This window comes from Muscardinus avellanarius (assembly GCF_963383645.1).
Source record: "Muscardinus avellanarius genome assembly, chromosome: 11".
Lineage (NCBI taxonomy): Eukaryota > Metazoa > Chordata > Mammalia > Rodentia > Gliridae > Muscardinus > Muscardinus avellanarius.
In genome coordinates, this window is record NC_137797.1 from 69,552,062 (window position 1) to 69,569,636 (window position 17,575).

The following is a 17,575-nucleotide window of genomic DNA, read 5'->3' on the forward strand; positions in this document are numbered from 1 at the left end:
TTTTTTCTATCTTTGAATTTTTTAATAAAAAGCTAAAATAAACATACAAACAAAAAACACATCACTGTCATGGAAGGAGGCTTCCAGCTTTCTCCCCCTCTCTCCTAGGAGCCTGGAGAAGTATGATGGCCCAGGGCCTACATGCCAGGGGAGGAGGCCCAGCCAGCTTTCTCCACGCGGCTCCTCCTCGCGCCACACACTGGGTGCATACCACCTCTTCGGTGCGTATAGTTGGGATTCACCTTTCCTCCGCTAACAGCAGGAAAGTGACAATCTGAGTCTGGCTTTAAGAGGAAGGCCAAGGCCAGCCTTGTGGCCTGCCTAAGTTTAGCCTATCTGGCAAACATAGTTCAGGTGAATATGCTATGTACAGGGTCTAACCTATATTACCAGAGTTCAGCTTCAGGGTTTGGGATCATGACTCCAACTTACAACAAAGTGTCATTTTGTCTTGCTTTCTCTTCTGGGTAAAGAGCCCTGTAAGGACCCTCCTGGCAACAGGGACTAGTCTGGGATAAGATTCAAGTGTTTCTGGGTCTTTAGCTACTATGGCACCTTATTACCCAATGAATGTCACCCCCTCATCACTAGTAACATTCCTTGGATGGGCATTATTGTAGAAAAAGAATGTCTTTATGCACCCCACTGAGGCCACCTGCAAAGCTTCCATGATTGTACACATGAGGCCTCTTGAGAAAGGACAGTCTGTGAGCAACTGATAAAATATTTGTGTGAAGTGGATCTATGAAAAACCACAGAAAGGCAAGACATCTGTCTAGCCATGATTAAAAGAGGTGAGGGAAGGAGATCTGAGGCTCATATCGATGGTATAACTATATATCAATAAAATAACTCTGAATACTATTTATGGAGTCAGCCTCATACCTCATCACGCATAAAATCAGACCTTAATTGAACATCTACCACAGATATTAATCAGGCATGAATGTTTCTCTTCATACTTGAGACTTCCTTTCCCTTTCAATACTATCCTTGATGTTCAAGTTTTTGGGGATAGGAGGCACAGACAGATATGGACTTAAGCTTGATGTAAGAAAGGACTTACCCAAGTAGAGGGTTCACTAGGTTCTGGAGCACTTATTTTGGGATCCCTTCCCTGGAGGGCCTTAGGGACAGGTCAGCCAGCCATTAGTCTGGTGTGCTTTGGAAGAAACCTGTTTCAATATGGGGGATCATCGAGATAGCAGCTCCTGATACTTTTTTTTATTAATCCTTCCCCCAAATTGGCATCCCCAATAAGGGATATAAATCTACCCTGGAAAACCTCTTTCCAAAACATCTTCCTTGCTATAAAGCTTCTGAACTATAAAAATTCAAGTCATCACTTCTTGTTATACATGACATCCTTGCCGGTGTCAACAACAGGAAGATTCAAAACACTGTCTTTGCCCTGATTTGGAGGGTCAGATAATACAAAACTCAGAGTTACTATTTTCAACTTTGTCTCTCTTCCCAACTTCTTAGAGCCCTCCCCATCTTTGAATACCTTTTTATCCAGCAAGGATAACATGTTCTAAGTCTCTAAGTTTTACCTCAAGGTTGAACAAAATAATATAGACCAAAGCAGGTCTTGCACTTAAAGAAACACAACTCATGGTGTGAAGAATTATAATACTCAGACTAATGTATTTTTAGATTGTATAGTCCAGGAAGACCCAGAAACTTCTGGGATGTCAACCTATAGGGAAGGTTCACATTTATCTCCCACATAATTTGAAATGGGAAAGGGGCTACAACGGGCCCAGAACCATGATCTCTAATGTGGACATTAAGTTACCTGGCCAAATAGGCTACAATGAGAGTCCTAAGTCTTGAGGTCCTTAACTAAGGGCTCTGAGGAAGACATCAGGAGCTCAGGAAGAGAAGTTCCAAGTACGACTAAGCTGGCAGCCTAGAGCTTCCGTTTAGCTTTGTCTATTTCAAAAGTTCCTCATGTGCCATTATGGGAGAACTCTTTCAAACCTCACTGTGATTAACCATGTGACTATTCTATCAATATATGACTTTTAGGGGGCATATAGGGCACCAATTCTGAGATCGTATAGTGGTTGAGATCCAATATAATGTTCTCCTAAATCCCCATATAGAATTGATTATAAACATGGAGGCCCCAGCTTATTCTATTTTCTTTGTCAATGAAAGAAATTTGAAATCTGACCTTTGAACAGATGAATGTTTGAGGGAAATCTGAGGCTTATATTGATGTTATAGCTATTCATTAATAAAATAATTTCTGAATACTATTTATAGAGTCAGCCTCATACCTCACCATACATAAAGTCAGACCTCAATTGCACATCTACCACAGATATTAATCAGGCATGGATGCTTCTCTTCATACTTGAGACTTCCCTTCCATTTCAATACTATCCTTGATGTTCAAGTTTTGGGGGACAGAAGGCTCTCAATCTTACTACTTTCCAACTTTTAAGTAGTGGATGGACACCCTTTATAAAAAAGATAATAATTCTGAATATTATAAAAAAAATCATACTCAAGATCTTTTTCTGAAAAACACAGCACCTCCGCAAGGACAGCCTCAGTTCTGGAGCCCACTCAAAGAACAGACACTTCCCGGCTGCTCCTCAGCAGCAGGCCTCACTACCAGTCCAGGGCCTTTCTCAACTCTAAGGAAATGTTTAGCTTATTCTTGTAGGCTTCTCCCTTCTTTGATGCCTTCTCAGAGCATCATTTCCCCCACCCTCAAATGCATTCTAGAAATGCAACCAGAAAACACACTGCCTTATCAGGATACTGCTAGCTAAGTGTGTTTCTCTTGTTTTTCTGTCTCCTCTCCTGGATTCTCTCTGAATTTCGATTAGTAGAAAAATAAATCACTCTTCACAATTCCAAAAAATCCCCTGAGCTTCTAAGGTAGAATGCTAAGGATAGAAGACAAAGGAAAACAACCTCAGCAAGGAGGAAGAAAAGACGGTGAAAGTAAAGAAGCAGAGGGCATACAATCTTCTTTCCATAAAGCTCCTTTCAATTACCTAAGTCCTGCCTGAGAATCTCCACCCGCAGATCCTTCCAGAGACATATTCGCCACATCATCTTCTCACCGGCGGGCACCACTGGGTGCCACACCAATGCCAGATATTTTTTTGCCACCTTCCTACTTGGAAAATACCCCCCCCCAGAGAACCTGCTGCTTTCACCTAACATAAATGGCTACTTCTTTGGACATCTGTCCTTAAAATACAGGTCTAGGCCGGGCGTGGTGGCGCACGCTTGTAATCCCCGTGCTTGGGAGGCGCAGACAGGAGGATGGCGCAGGTTCGAAGTCAGCCGCGCTAGCTTAAGAAACCCTGTTTCCAAATAAAAAGTGTAAAATAGGTCTGGGAATGTAGCCCAGAGGTAGAAGGGCTTCCAGGAACCCCAGTACCACAAAAAATAAAAAATAAAAATACAGGTCTAGAAGAATAGATCTCTATTCTAAGATATATATATATATATACCTAAAATGCACCCATTTACCTACTCCATAGGGGAATTTCTTAACCTAAAATGATCACCCAACATTTATCCATTCCTGGTCCATTCCATGCTACAGAACAGGAATCATGCTAAAAGTATCCACTCATTCATCAGATATTGGGAGCCTACTCCATGTAGGCACTGGGTACTAGGAATATGAAGATTCCCTGCCCTTTTGGAACAAATAGTCTGACAGGAAACTGAAGTAAGCAATAATAATAAAGTATAATAATGTCTGTAATGGAGGGGGGAGATGGGGTCAGAGGTCAGTGCTGTGACAGTATGTAGCAGGAACACCTATCTTCAATCACAGAGAGTACTGAGGCTTTCCAAACAAAGTGACACCCAAGTTGAGAAGAGGGTAAGTAGAGTTAGCCAGAGATGAGGAAGGGAGAGAATGTTCAAATCAGAGGGAACATGGTGTGGGAAGGCCTGGGGGTGAGACTGAACATGGCAGACATGGCAGATGGTGTGAGAAACTTGAATGAATGAATACATTTGATATATTCAGAATACTTAGAGTTGGTGATTCCATTTGAAAAGGCATCTCCAGACAATGAAGCCTCACTACAAAGAAGAGGGATGAAAACAAAGGATGCCGATTCCTTTATACAGCTTCTGCACAGTGTGCAGCATCAGTTGAGAAACTTCCCAGAACTTACCGCCCAGTGCGCTCAAGTTCTGGGCCACTATGACCCCCATGTGATTCAGGTTCTATGTGACAAACATTTCCATTTGGAACTCCAGGCATTTTTCTTTTCTCCTTTTAACAGAAGACCACAAAATTAGTGAGTCAGAATTCATCTGTCCTTCATGCCAATGAATGTGTGTGTGTGTGTGTGTGTGTGTGTGTGTGTGTGTGTGTGTGATGGAATAACCCAAAAGCAACCAGGATGCTTACATGTATGTAGCTTTCAAATGCATTGACTAAGCCGGGCGTGGTGGCTCACACTTGTAATCCCAGCATTCAGGAGGCTGAGACTGGAGGATTGTGGTTCGCGGACAGCCTCAGCTACTTAGTGAGGCCCTCTGCAACTCAGTGAGACTCAGTTTCAAAATAAAGAATAAAAAAATAGGGCAGGGGGTGTAGCTCAATGGTAGAATGCCCCTGGATTCCATCCCCAGACCCACAAAAAAAGCCAAAACAAACAAACAAAAAAAAATGCATTGACTAACTAGATAACATTTATTGACTTCATTGGGAAAAAACTGTGTATTTACAAATATAAAAAATTTTTCTTCCTCTCCAATAGAATCAAACTTCTAAATATATGTTGCTCAGAAATAAAAAAAAAAAAAAGTGTGTGTGTGGGGGGTGGCTTTGGTATCAGAGGGGACCTGAATTCCAGTTGCAAATCAACTTCCCTGTAATCTCTGTAATCTTGCTTTACCTTAAAACCTTGCCCTGGAAGATACTTTGTTCCTCTTGTGTAAACTCAGGGTAACAATACCTTTTAGGGGGACATTGCTGGGAAGATGGAACCCACATGTAGAAAGAGCCTGGCCTGGTACCTAGTACACCACAGGAATTTTCTTTCCATCATTACTATGTCAGAAAAATATGAGAACTTTTGCTCTCTCTCTCTCTCTCTCCAACTTGCTTTTTTCATTTGATGACTTTGTACATATACAACCAAGAAATGTTTTTCCCTTTCCTCTCTGCCATGCTACATCAATCTTTCAAAATATGGCTTAAAATTCATCATCGGAAATCCTTGATACCAAGCGGGGCGTGGTGGCGCACACTTGTAATCCCAGCATTTGGGAGGCTGAGACAGGAGGATCCGGGTCCACAGCCAGCCTCAGCTACTTAGTGAGGCCCTTTGAAATTGAGTGAGACCCTGTTTCAAAATAAAGAATAAAAAATAGGGCTGGGGGTGTAGCTCGGAAGTCAACCCCTGGGTTCCATCCCCAGACCCCCCCCCAAAAAAAAAATCCTTGATATCTTATCACACCTGAGCAGATATATATTACTACAGATTTCATTTTTTATTCCTATCCTGACATTCTAGAATTCCCTAATGAGGCTGCATCTCAATTTATTTAGCATATGCCCACATGGTCTTTGCTTTGTCCACGATGGTCACTAAGTAAACGACACTAGCCACAAATGGCTACTCTGCATACATTACCTGAGAAGGGACGTTTTTGGGTGGCTCAATTCTAATGGAGGGGTCCCACTCCCCCGGAGGGAGCACTGTCACCTGGTCTAGGAACTCATCAATCCCCGCCAGGAGATCATCTCGTTCTTTTGCTTTATATGCCACATCATGAAAAATCTACAGAAAAGAAAAAAACCCTTAGGGGAGTTGAAAGTCACTTTACTTAGAAAAGCCACCAATGGATACAGGGATGGATGGATACAACCTCTTGATTTCTGTCTCTGTCATGGGCATCTGGGAAGCAAAAAAAAAATTAACACTTGGAGAAATGGAAAGATAAAAAGATTAAAATGAACCTAGAGATGAGGTAGGTCAAGAAGAACTAAATATATGTCTGCTAGTATAAGAAGAAATAAGACAGAACTCTAAAGTTACACAATTCTGTTATCTTCACAAAGGATGGAGCAAAAATCAATGTATTTGATCATACTGTTTGGAAAATGTGGATGGGATTACTAATGAAGGCTCTCCATGAAATAAGCCTTCCAGTCAAAGAGAACTGATAAAACACAGGCCCCACCTCTCTCTCTCTCTCTCTCTCTCTCTCTCTCTCTCTCTCTCTCTCTCTGCCCACTAGGACATATGCCTGGAAAACCCTGCTTTGCAGCTTACATGTGCAACGCAGTTCTCACCAGGGTCTGCACTGCAGGTTCAGCACAATGCCAGGACATTCACATTATACTGCCTGAATGACTTTTTACACACTGGTCTCATTTCTGTGGAATGAGAATGAGGTTTCTTTATGCAAATAGCTTGGATTATTGAACCATATTCTCTAAAAAGTTAAGTCAGCTTTAGTATATTTCTCTTGATAACTCACTTAGCAATAATTTTCCCAGAAAAGGAGTTCTCTGCATCCTTGATTACTCAAAAAGGGACTGATAAAACAGGGGGAAAAAATCCCCCAGGGCTTGGTCCTCCCACAACAGGTTCTCAGAGAAGCGCCCTCAGCTGATTCCCGCAGACATGCAGTTGTAACTATTTTATCTCCAACAACTATATTTCTGAAAGGAGGAAATGGAAAGCAGGAGTGGCTCGTACCTCATCTGTCATGATGGTGGCCATGGATCTGCCGATCTCATGATACTGCTGACCTTTCCCTACTGGGCCCAATAAGACAAACAAAAATCTGGCAAGAAACACAGAAGAAAAAATTCTGTAAGTGACTATGAATAAGTGGCATCTTAATTCTAAAGAACAAACCAATTCTCTCTCCTATCAAACAAAAATCATCCCTAGACCTTTAAAAACTAAATATAAAATGAAATAAAATAATCAAATAAAAATTAAAAAGGCCAAGCGTGGTGACACACGTTTGTAATCCTAGTACTTGGGAGGCTGAGATAGGAGGATCACAGGTTCTCTGGCAGCCTGAGCTACTTAGTGAGGCTCTCTGCAACTGTTTAAAAAAACAATTGGGCTGGGGTACACATGTAGCTCAGAGGTAGAATGCTCCTGGGTTCCATCCCTAGCACCACAAAAAAATTAATTAATTAATTAAAATAAATTAAAATAAAAATAAAAAGGAGACATACTAATATGAAACACTTCAAGTTGCTAAGGCCCTGGAGCTTGGTATTCAGATGACATCATTCAATAGTGGGCTATGTCTCTTAGGGCTTCCATAGACATAATTTCTTGCTATAGAAAGGGCGTCTTTTCAAAACATGGCATTATTGTACAAATTCGAGGTTATCTGAATCCCATTCATTATTCTAATAAGAAAATGATAGAGAGAGGAGGAAGCTGAAATGATCAAGCCCTACAGAGAAATCTAACCTATGTTGTGGACATCTGAATACTCTTAACCTTAGCGGGGCTTTTAATCACTGGCGTCACCTTCAGAGTGCAGGAATAGCTTTGAACAGACGCAGGCACGTGTGCAGACTGAACAAGCCCTGCCAGAAGTGTGGAAAGAAACAAAGGAGAAAGATCTTTGCTTGGAGACACTTCCCTGGATGCAGAACTACAGCCCAGGAGAGTGAGACTTAGGCCTCCTGTTATAATGTGCGACTCCTCGCTACGCCCTTTGAATGCTCCTCAGGTTTCTATTTTCGAGGCTGTAAGTACAGTACAGTCATAACCATAACCTTAAAAGTCAGAATTCCTCCGCATGGGGGTTCATCAAATATACCCTAGTTTTCTGAGTTCACTGTTAAATTTTAAATACCACACCCCAAATTAATTCTAACTTTTAGCATTAGCTGATTCTTCTGCCACTATCCACATGAAGTTTTTCTTCACATAGAATACACTGAGTTTTATCTTTGCCTTTACCTGGTTGGGATTGGCACCTCCGTCAGGCCTGAGAGGAGAACAGCCGGGGACAGTCTCACAAAGGCGACGATGGGCCGGTCCAGTGAATCCACCTCTCCAACCAGGACATTTGAGGCCTCTGCCCCCGTGGGGATTTTCTTCATGAAATGAAGATCCACCTAAAAGTGCAAAAGAGACTTCTGACAATTTAGGAGCCCTTATCTTAAATATCAGTCCCTCTTTTCATATCTTATATTCACATGCCATTTTATGGTAAAAAAAAATGTTTTCTCATACTGTTTTATTTGATCCTTACAAAACCATTGTCTGATAGAAAACACAGGTCATATTAGTCCCACTGTTAAAAAAAAAAAATAAAGGTAAAGCAACTGAGTTCTAGAAAGGCAAAGCTGACATGCCCATGACCGCAGTGCATTTTTGTGTGTGTAGTACTAGGGATTGAACCCAAAGGCAATTTACCTATGAGCTACCCTCCCCGCCCTATTTGTATTTTATTTTATTTTATTTTATTTTATTTTATTTATTGTGGTACTGGGGTTGGAACCCAAGGGTCTTTTCTACCTCTGGGCTGTACTCCCAGACCTATTTTATGTTTTATTTGGAAACAGGGTCTCACTAAGTTGCTGAGAGCCTCACTAAGTAGCTGAGGCTGGCTTTGAACCTGTGTGATCCTCCTGTCTCAGACTCCCAAGCACTGCGATTACAAGTGTGCGCCACCATGCCCAGCATTATTTTTTATTTTGAAACAGGGTCTCATCAAGTTGCTGAGGCTGCCCTTGAACCTCTGATCCTCCCATATCAACCTTCCAAGTACTGGGATTATATGTATGTGCCACCACATCTGATTCCACAGAGTTTTTTTTTAAAAAGAATTAGGCAGGCATGGTGGCACACACTTGTAATCCCAGTACTTAAGGAGGCTGTGACAGGAGGATCTCAAGTTTGAAGACAGCCTCAGCAACTTAGTGAGACCCTGTTTCAAAAAAATAAAAAAGACTTCCAGGAAGATGGCGACGGAGAAAAGCGGGGCTTACAAGCCCCGCTAACAACCAATCTCTATTACCACAAAATCAGCGCCTTTCATAGCCAGAAAACACCGTCAGCAGAGAAACAAAAAATGTAATTACAAGGAACAGAGAAAAAGAGGGCTGGAAAAATGAGACACCAGAAAGAAACCAGACCGCAGTGCTGCGGCCGGAGCTGCAGCGTGGAACGGCACGGGCGCCATCTTCCCTTGCAGCACCAGGCCCCAGAGAGGAGGGGGGACTCAGAACGGAGCTCAGAGCCAGAGAGGAGATACGGCGAACTCACAGCCAAGGACGTGGCAGCAGCGCCTTACTACCAGCGGCAGCGGCAAGTTCACCGGACGGCACCAGACCAACACACTCAACAGCCCAGCAGGCTCCAGAGAGGAGGGGCGGACAGCAAGCAGAGGTGAGCCGCTGCGGAACAGCTGGGCGGAATTCAGCAGATTTTTTGGCACAGGGAGTATATAAAGCTCCCAGAGGCTGGGTTCAGCACACCCTGCAGGGACTCAGAGCACAGCTCAAAACCAGAGAAGAAATACGCCAGCCTCACGGCTGAGGGTGTGGCAGTGGTGCCATATTGCCACCGGCAGCAGCAGCAGCAGCAGCAGTGAATTCACCGAGTCCACTACAGCTCCATCAGCGCACTCAACAACAGTGAGTCAAATTGCAGCCCCTAGAGGAGAAATCCCAGTACTGCACTCCCAGGGACTTGACCCAGTGGGGGAGTGGTGGTGGCAGAGATATCACACCATAGTCACAACTCCCAGCAGGAAAACGCCAAACCTGGCACCCCCCATGGTCTAAAGCAGCCTTGATTGACTCCCTGGGTCTGAGACTCTGCGCTACAACCCAGTAAAGGAGTAGTGGGGACTGAGATACTACAGACTCGAGATCCAGAGCACCTTAAGTGAAGTAGTAGTGACCCAAGGGAAGAACCCAGAGAAGGCACAAACTTCTGAAATCATGGGAAAGAGGAATAACAATGGAGTAATGGATGCCCACAACTCCACAACATCAGAATCTGACAAAACAGAAATTCAGAGATTTCTAGAAGATCAAATCAAGAAAATAACTGTGGAAATAGTAGAGGTGTTTTGAAAAGAATTTAGAGAGAGTCAAAAAGAGATAAAGGATGCAATTAAAGTAAAGGCCTCAATTCAAAGTATAAACAATCAATTAGCCCAATTGGAGAATAGAATCTCACTCTTAGAAGATGAGCACTCCAAAAATGAACACATAGTTTCTAATTTAGAAAAAAATATCGGACAGCAGGAATCTGACATTGAAGAAATATGGGCCCATTTTAAGAGAGCTAACCTAAGAATAATTGGAATAGAGGAGGGAAAAGAAGGTGAAACCAAAGGGATCAACAATCTCTTCAAGGAAGTAATAGCAGAAAATTTTCCAAACGTAGAGCAAGAGGTCGATACACAGGTCCAGGAAACTTTTAGAACTCCCTTTAGACAGAATCGGAGAAGAGGATCCCCACGCCACATAATTGTCAAAATGACCAATGTGGAAGCCAAGCAGAGAATCTTAAAGGCAACAAAAACAAAGGGCCAAGTGACATTCAGAGGCAAACCAATTAGAATCACTTCAGACTTCCCAAACCAAGTCATGAGAGTCAGAAAGGCTTGGAGTAACATATTCCAAACTCTGAAAGAAAACAACTTCCAGCCAAAAATTTCCTACCCAGCACAACTTTCTATCCAATTAGATGGGGAAATAAGAAGCTTCCATGACAAACAGAAACTCAAGGAATTTATGTCTTCAAAACCAGCGCTAGAGAAAATACTCAAAGAGATTAACTACAAAGAAGAAATAGGTAACACACACCAGAACCAGAGAAACGAGATTTTCCATCCAACAGACAACTAAAATTGGTTATCTGTGGAGATTCATTATTTGTTAGTCTTTTACCTATCTCTAAATTGTATTGTTTGCTTTTATTGTTGCTAATTTTTAGGATTTCTAGTTGGAATATTAATATACCTTCAGATATAGCATTTGGAAATATTTTATCCCATTCTGTCAGTAACTTTTAACTCTGTTTACATTGTCTTTGGATATACAATATTTTTTTTATTTTTTAGGGAGTTTGTATACCCTTCTGTTGCCTGTGCCATTGAAATCATATCCAAGAAATCACTGCCAATTTCAGTGTTGTAAGGTTTTATGACCCAGATTTTCTTCTAAAAGTTTATAGTCTTAAGATTTATATTTAGGTCTTTTATATATTTTGAGTTAATATCTGTATATGGTGTTAGGTAAGGGTCCAATTTTATTCTTTTCCATGTAACTATTATTTTTCAACAATATTTAGTTAAAAGATTATTATTTCCTCCACCAAATGTTCGTGGAAACCCTGTCAAAAATAACTTGACAATATAGGGAAGAATTTAGCTCTAGGCTTTTATTTAACTCCAATGGTTATATATCTGCCTTTAGAACAGTACTACACTGTTTCAATTATTGTAGCTTTATATGGTTTGAAATCAGAAAATATACATCTTCTAGCTTTGTTCTTTTTCGAGATCGTTTTGGGTATCTAGAGTCCATATTCCATATTAGGATAGATTTTTTCTGAAAAATAAATAAATAAATGTATGATAGTTTTACCTAAAAAAAATATTCTCTGGTAAGAAAGAAAGCAAAAAGAAATATTGAAATGTTATCTTTAAGTCATCAAAAGCTTGGTATCAGACCAATGAAACTGTTATGTGAGATTATCATTGTTAATTTTTGATAAATTGCTATAATACTAGATGTCAACCACTAAGCCAAGCATGGGAAGGAGGGACGGGGAGGGAATGGGGTGGGGATCGGGTAGGGGCTAACTGGGCAATGTGTGCATATATGTCTACAAAGGTTTTTTTTTTTTTATCCCACTATGATGTATGAATGCAGTGCACCAATAAAAAAAAATTTTAATAAATAAAATTTTTTTAAAAATTTAAATTAAAAATAGCTAGGTGTGGTGACCCATGCTAGTAATTCTAGTACTAGGGAGACTGAGACAGGAGGATTTCAGGTTCAAAGCCAGCTTCAGCTAGTTAGTGAGACCCTTCACTACTTACTGAGACCCTGTTTCAAAATAAAGAATAAAAAATTGGGTTGGGAGCCGGGGTGGTAGCACATGCTTGTAATCCTAGTACTTGGGAGGCTGAGACATGAGAATTGGAGTTCACGGCTACTTAGTGAGGCCCTCTGCAAGTTGGTGAGACCCTGTTTCAAACTAAGTGTAGAATGTTCCTTGTTTCAATCTCCAGTACCAAAAATAGGTATATAAATAATTTTTTAAAAAATAGGGCTGGATGGATGCTTTCCCTAATATGCAAAAGGTAGGGAGAAATGGGTAACAGGAGGAACTCTAGATGAAGAAAGAGATTCTAAAGGTGAGAAAACTGAGGGATGGGAGGGGGGAAAGAGGGGAATTCTTAAAGCACATGATGCACTTAAACAAACATACCAAAGTCAATCACTCAGCCATCATGAGAAGGAGGGAGAAGGAGGAAATGGGGCGGGAACTGGGTAAGGGCTAACTGGGTGATGTGTGCATATATGTCTCCACAATCTTTTATCCCATTAAGATGTGTGGCTACAATGCACCAATAAAAAAAAAAATTTAAAAGCCAGGCGTGGTGGCACACTCTTGTAATCCTATCATTTGGGAGGCTGAGACCAGAGGATCGCGGTTTGCAAACAGCCTCAGCTACTCAGTGAGGCTCTTTGTAACTCAGTGAGACCCTATTTAAAAAAATAGAAGAAAAAATAGGGCAGGAGGTGTAGCTCAGAGGCCAAATGCCCCGGGTTACATCCCCAGACCTGCAAATAAATAAATAAATAAATAAATAAATAAATAAATAAATAAATAAATATTTTAAAAATAGGGCTGGAGGTATAGTCCAGAGGTAGAATGCCCCTGGTTTCAATCCCCAGTTTAAAAAAAAAAAAAAGATAAAGAATCAGAGCTGGGCATGTGGCACATGCCTGTAACCCAGTACATGGGAGGCTGAGACAAGAAGGATTGCAGGTTTCAGGTCAGACTCAGAAACATAGTGAGACCCAGTTTCAAAAGAAAAAAAAAACTAAATAAAATAAATAAAAAGGATGGGGTGTAGCTCAGAGGTAAAATGACACAGATTCAAATCCCAGTACCACATGTACATACACACATAAAAATATCAGAATTTAAATCCAGGTACATTAAGGGATAGGGAGGATTAAGGGCCAAGTATTCTGAAGGCTCAGTGTGTTCCTAGCACATGCAAGGCCCTGGGTTTGATCCCTGGAACTGTAAAAATAAAATAAAATAAAAAATAAACCCAGGTGTTCTCATTAGAATTCTATTTCACCATGCCTCCTCAAAGAAGGTTGGGCGTGGTGGTGCATGCTTGTAATACCAGCATTTGGGAGGCTGAGACAGGAGGATCGTGGTTCACATACAGCCTCAGCTACTTAGGCCCTTTGCAACTCAGTGAGATCCTGTTTCAATATAAAGAATAAAAAATAGGGCTGGGGGTGTAGCTCAGAGATAGAATGCCCCTGAGTTCCATCCCCAGTACTGCAAAAAAAAAAAAAAAAAAAAAGTCTTTGAAGCACTGAGCCTCTCCCATTTTAAACACTTGAATCCTTTGTCAGAGATTTCAGGTTTTCTGAATAAAACAGGAGCCTATAGGCAGAGAATGTGACCTGACACTATTATGTTTTAGAGAGATATCACTGATCTAAAGAGGAGAGGCTGGGAGCAAGGAGACCAGAGCCTGAACCAGAAACTGCACTGCAGCAAAGTGACTGGAGGGCCTCACGCACACACAAGTCATAGACTGCAAGAGGAGCATCAACCAGCAGGTAGTTTTAGGAGACAGTAGCAAAAATATGTTTTGGCAAAAATCTTGGAGATGAGAAGGAACTGCAGGAGAGGAAGTACCAAAAGTTATCAAAAAAAAAAAAAAAAAAAAAAAAAGGTCAGGAGGCCTGGGTAAGGGAAGACTCTTAGTGGCCAGCCTCAGTCTTCAGAATGCTGGATCTGGAGGAACAAACCGACGAGTACACCTCAACAGGCTGGGGAGCAGGGAGGAGACATGAACAGAAGCAGCTCTGGCCTTGAAGAAGGTTTTGAAGTACCAAATCTGACCCAGCCTTCAGTAAATGGACCTGGATTCCACAAGAGATACCCTTGTGCCTGGATGCCGACTTCACAGGTCTGCTCACCTTGCTTAAATCCACAGGACTGTGTTCACAATTCACTCCGTTTTTCACTTCAAGATTCGTAGTTGGAACAGACTGAGGAGATAAGGTTTGACCTATTTGGAAAAAATTAAGCAGAATCCTCTAAGTACCTGCCCCTTCCTCTTCTGACACACCTCACCCCACCCATCACCAGTTGGCGAGGACTCTGCAAATTCTACATGGAGAAAAGGTGAAGACGGCTGTGAAACCAGGGCACACTGAGACCTAGCCCTCACCTGCTACTCAGCGCTAAGTGGAGAACAGAGATCTTATTACTTTTGCACCTTCCCCAGCACATCTGTGACCCTCTTTTAGATCTCTATTAAGACAGTTGTTCTTAACCAGAAGTGCATAAAGAGAGACCAATACAGAGAACTTTTCAAAAATATAGATTCCCGCCGGGCGTGGTGGCGCACATTTGTAATCCCCGCGTTTGGGAGGCAGAGACAGGAGGATCGCGCAGGTTCGAAGCCAGCCACACTGGCTTAGGAGACCCTGTTTCCAAATATAAAATAGGTCTGGGAGTGTAGTCCGGAGGTAAAAGGGCTTCCAGGAACCCCAGTACCACATATATATATATATATATATATATATATATATATATATATATATAATATATCCCCAAGCATGTACTTGTACATTGTAATTTAGTAAATGAGACCAATATAGATGAATATAAACCAGAAGATGAGTAGAGACGAAGCCCTGCCTGGCCATAGGAAAGGGAGCCAATTAGCAGATGAGGTTCAATGGGTGTTTACAACCCCCCATGGAGATTCAATCACTGAAACCTCACAATAAACTGAAGTAGATTCTATCATTGTCTCTATTTGACAATAAAGAGGCTCCGTAGTTTGAAGGAGATCATACACTTTGCCAGTGATAAAGCCAGAATCACGAGCCTACAAGTCTGACTCAAGAGTCTATCTACAGTATTTTGTCTCCTTAACCTAAGCCATTTCTAAAATACTCCTAAAAGGCTCTAGTTTGCCTTTTCTGGTCCTAAATCACCAATGTGGCTAACTCCCAAAAGCCATATCAGTTCTGAGAGTACCCTGGGGCACAAGTCCCTCACCTTGGGTCCACTGAGTGCCATGAGAGGCAGGCCTCAGTCCCAGCCTCTGCCCTTGCCAGTCACCAAACAGTACAGTGTTCAAGTAGTGGACACTGATTGACAAATAGAGCCTACTCTCTAGTAACTCAGCATTGCTGACTAGTTCCCAAAAGTTTACTAATAACAAGTAACAATAATCATTCCTAACACTCTTACCATTTTTATCCATTGAATGGGGGTCAGACTGCTTCTTGCCAACCTCAGCAAAAGAGCGAACAATGGGAATGAGGTTGTTCCTCTTCTTTTCATTCTGGTGGTGATGCTTTTTGAGTAGGGCTTCCCGCACTTTGACCCTCATGCTGTCGTTCAGGTCACTGAATAGCTCCTGTTGGTCCAGGATCAGGTCTAGAAAGCAGCATTCACAGGAACTCTCAGACTGAGGGTTGGTGAATCCAAGGAAGCCAGCGTCAGGTGGGGTGGGGGTGAGGGCGAGGGCAGGGAAGCAGCTCCGCCGGGGTCACTGAGCTGCAAGTTCAGCTTCAGTGTCTGAAAAAGCTCCTTGGTTGTTGTGGCTATGAAAAGTTATACTTTATCTGCTCAATCTTTTTTTTTTTTTTTTTGCAGTAGTTTGGATCAAATCCAGGATCTTGTGCATGTTAAGCAAGAGTTCTACTACTGAATTACATCCCAGCTTTCTCTTCCTCCCTCTCTCTCTCTCTCTCTCTCTCTCTCTCTCTCTCTTTTTTTTTTTTTTTTTTTTTTTTTTGCGGTACTGGGGTTGGAACCCAGAGGCATTCTACCTTCGAGCTACACCCCCAGCCCTATTTTTTATTCTTTATTGTGAACAGGGTCTCACTGAGTTGCAAAGGGCCTCACTAAGTAGCTGAGGCTGTCTATGAGCCATGATCCTCCTGCCTAAGCCTCCCAAATGCTGAGATTGTAAGTGTGCGCCACCATGCCTGGCTTCCCAGCTCTCTTTTTATTTGCTTATTTAGTTAGTTTTTGTGGTACTGGGGATGGAATCCAGGGGCATTCTACCTCCGAGCTACACCCCCAGCCCTATTTTTTAGTCCTTTTCTTTTTTGAAACCGGGTCTCACTGAGTTGTGAAGGGTCTCTGTAAGTAGCTGAGGCTGGCTGCGAACTGCGATCCTCTGGTCTCAGCCTCCCAAATGCTGATATTACAAGCGTGCGCCACCACGCCCGACTTATTTATTTTATTTCTCATTTTTGGTATTGGAGGTTGAACAGCTTTGGGCTACACCCCAGCCCTATTTTATTTTATTTCTTTATAAACGGTCTCGCTAATTTTGTGACTGGTCCCAAAGCTGCGATCCTCCTGTCTCACCTCCCAAGTACTGGGATTACAGGTATGAGCCACCACACCCAGCTTTTTATTTTTTTTTAAGAAATGGGGTTTTGCCACATTGGCCAGACTGGCCACAAATATCATGCTCAAGTGATCTTGCCTCAGCCTTAAAGTCTTCATGATATGAAATCTATCTCATCCTTCTAAAAACCCTGAGAAGTAGGTGTTATTATAATAATTTTTACAGATGAGGAAACTGAGGCCCAAATGTTACAAAATTCCTCAAGCTCTCAGATTTAATAAGTTGCAGGGCTGGGGTTCATATTCAGGACTAACTTGAAAGCCCACATTAGTAACCACTTTGTTCTGTCATATTCCAAACTTCCTTTACATTTCCTTCCTCCAAGAATTGTCACGAGGATTATAGCTGCAGAATTCAAAATGGCTCTTTGGAAGTGGAACTTGTAGGAAAAATTAAGTTAACTAACCACTCATCCCAGATGATTATCAACAAGTATCCAACTTTAAAAGATTTGAGAAATGCCGGGCGTGGTGGCGCACGCTTGTAATCCCCGTGCTTGGGAGGCGGAGACAAGGAGGATCGCGCAGGTTCGAAGCCAGCCGCGCTGGCGTAAGAGACCCTGTTTCAAAAATATAAAATAGGTCTGGGAATGTAGCCCGGAGGTAGAAGGGCTTCCAGGAACCCCAGTACCACCAAAAAAAAATAAATAAATAAATAAAAAATAAAAAATAAAAGATTTGAGAAGAAAAACACCCAAGTACTTGGAACTATCAACATAGCTGCTCATAATATGGGGTCTGGAGCTAGAGATCCACACTTTATCCCAGCTCCATCATTTTCTATCTATGTAATCTTGGACAAGTTTTATAACCTCTCTGCATCCAGTTGAAATTATCACCCACCTTAGATGGTTGTTATAAAAATTTAAGTGAAATGATATACGAGTACTGACTTGCAGAAAATGCTTGCTATGGTTTACTTATCCACATCACTA

General features: G+C 41.8%; 1 protein-coding gene across 1 annotated transcript in view; it reads right to left on the bottom strand.

Annotated features, from left to right (window-relative positions):
• Nucleotides 1–17,575, bottom strand: part of SLC4A8 (solute carrier family 4 member 8) — a gene marked incomplete at both ends in the record, with an annotated part of 108,177 nt that overhangs the window by 51,456 nt on the left and 39,146 nt on the right. Inside the window, 6 exons of the mRNA XM_080704886.1 lie at nt 4,161–4,261; nt 5,631–5,777; nt 6,702–6,789; nt 7,938–8,095; nt 14,180–14,271; nt 15,468–15,656. Of these exons, the coding sequence (XP_080561012.1) occupies nt 4,161–4,261; nt 5,631–5,777; nt 6,702–6,789; nt 7,938–8,095; nt 14,180–14,271; nt 15,468–15,656 (775 nt within the window). The remainder of the gene's footprint in view (nt 1–4,160; nt 4,262–5,630; nt 5,778–6,701; nt 6,790–7,937; nt 8,096–14,179; nt 14,272–15,467; nt 15,657–17,575) is intronic.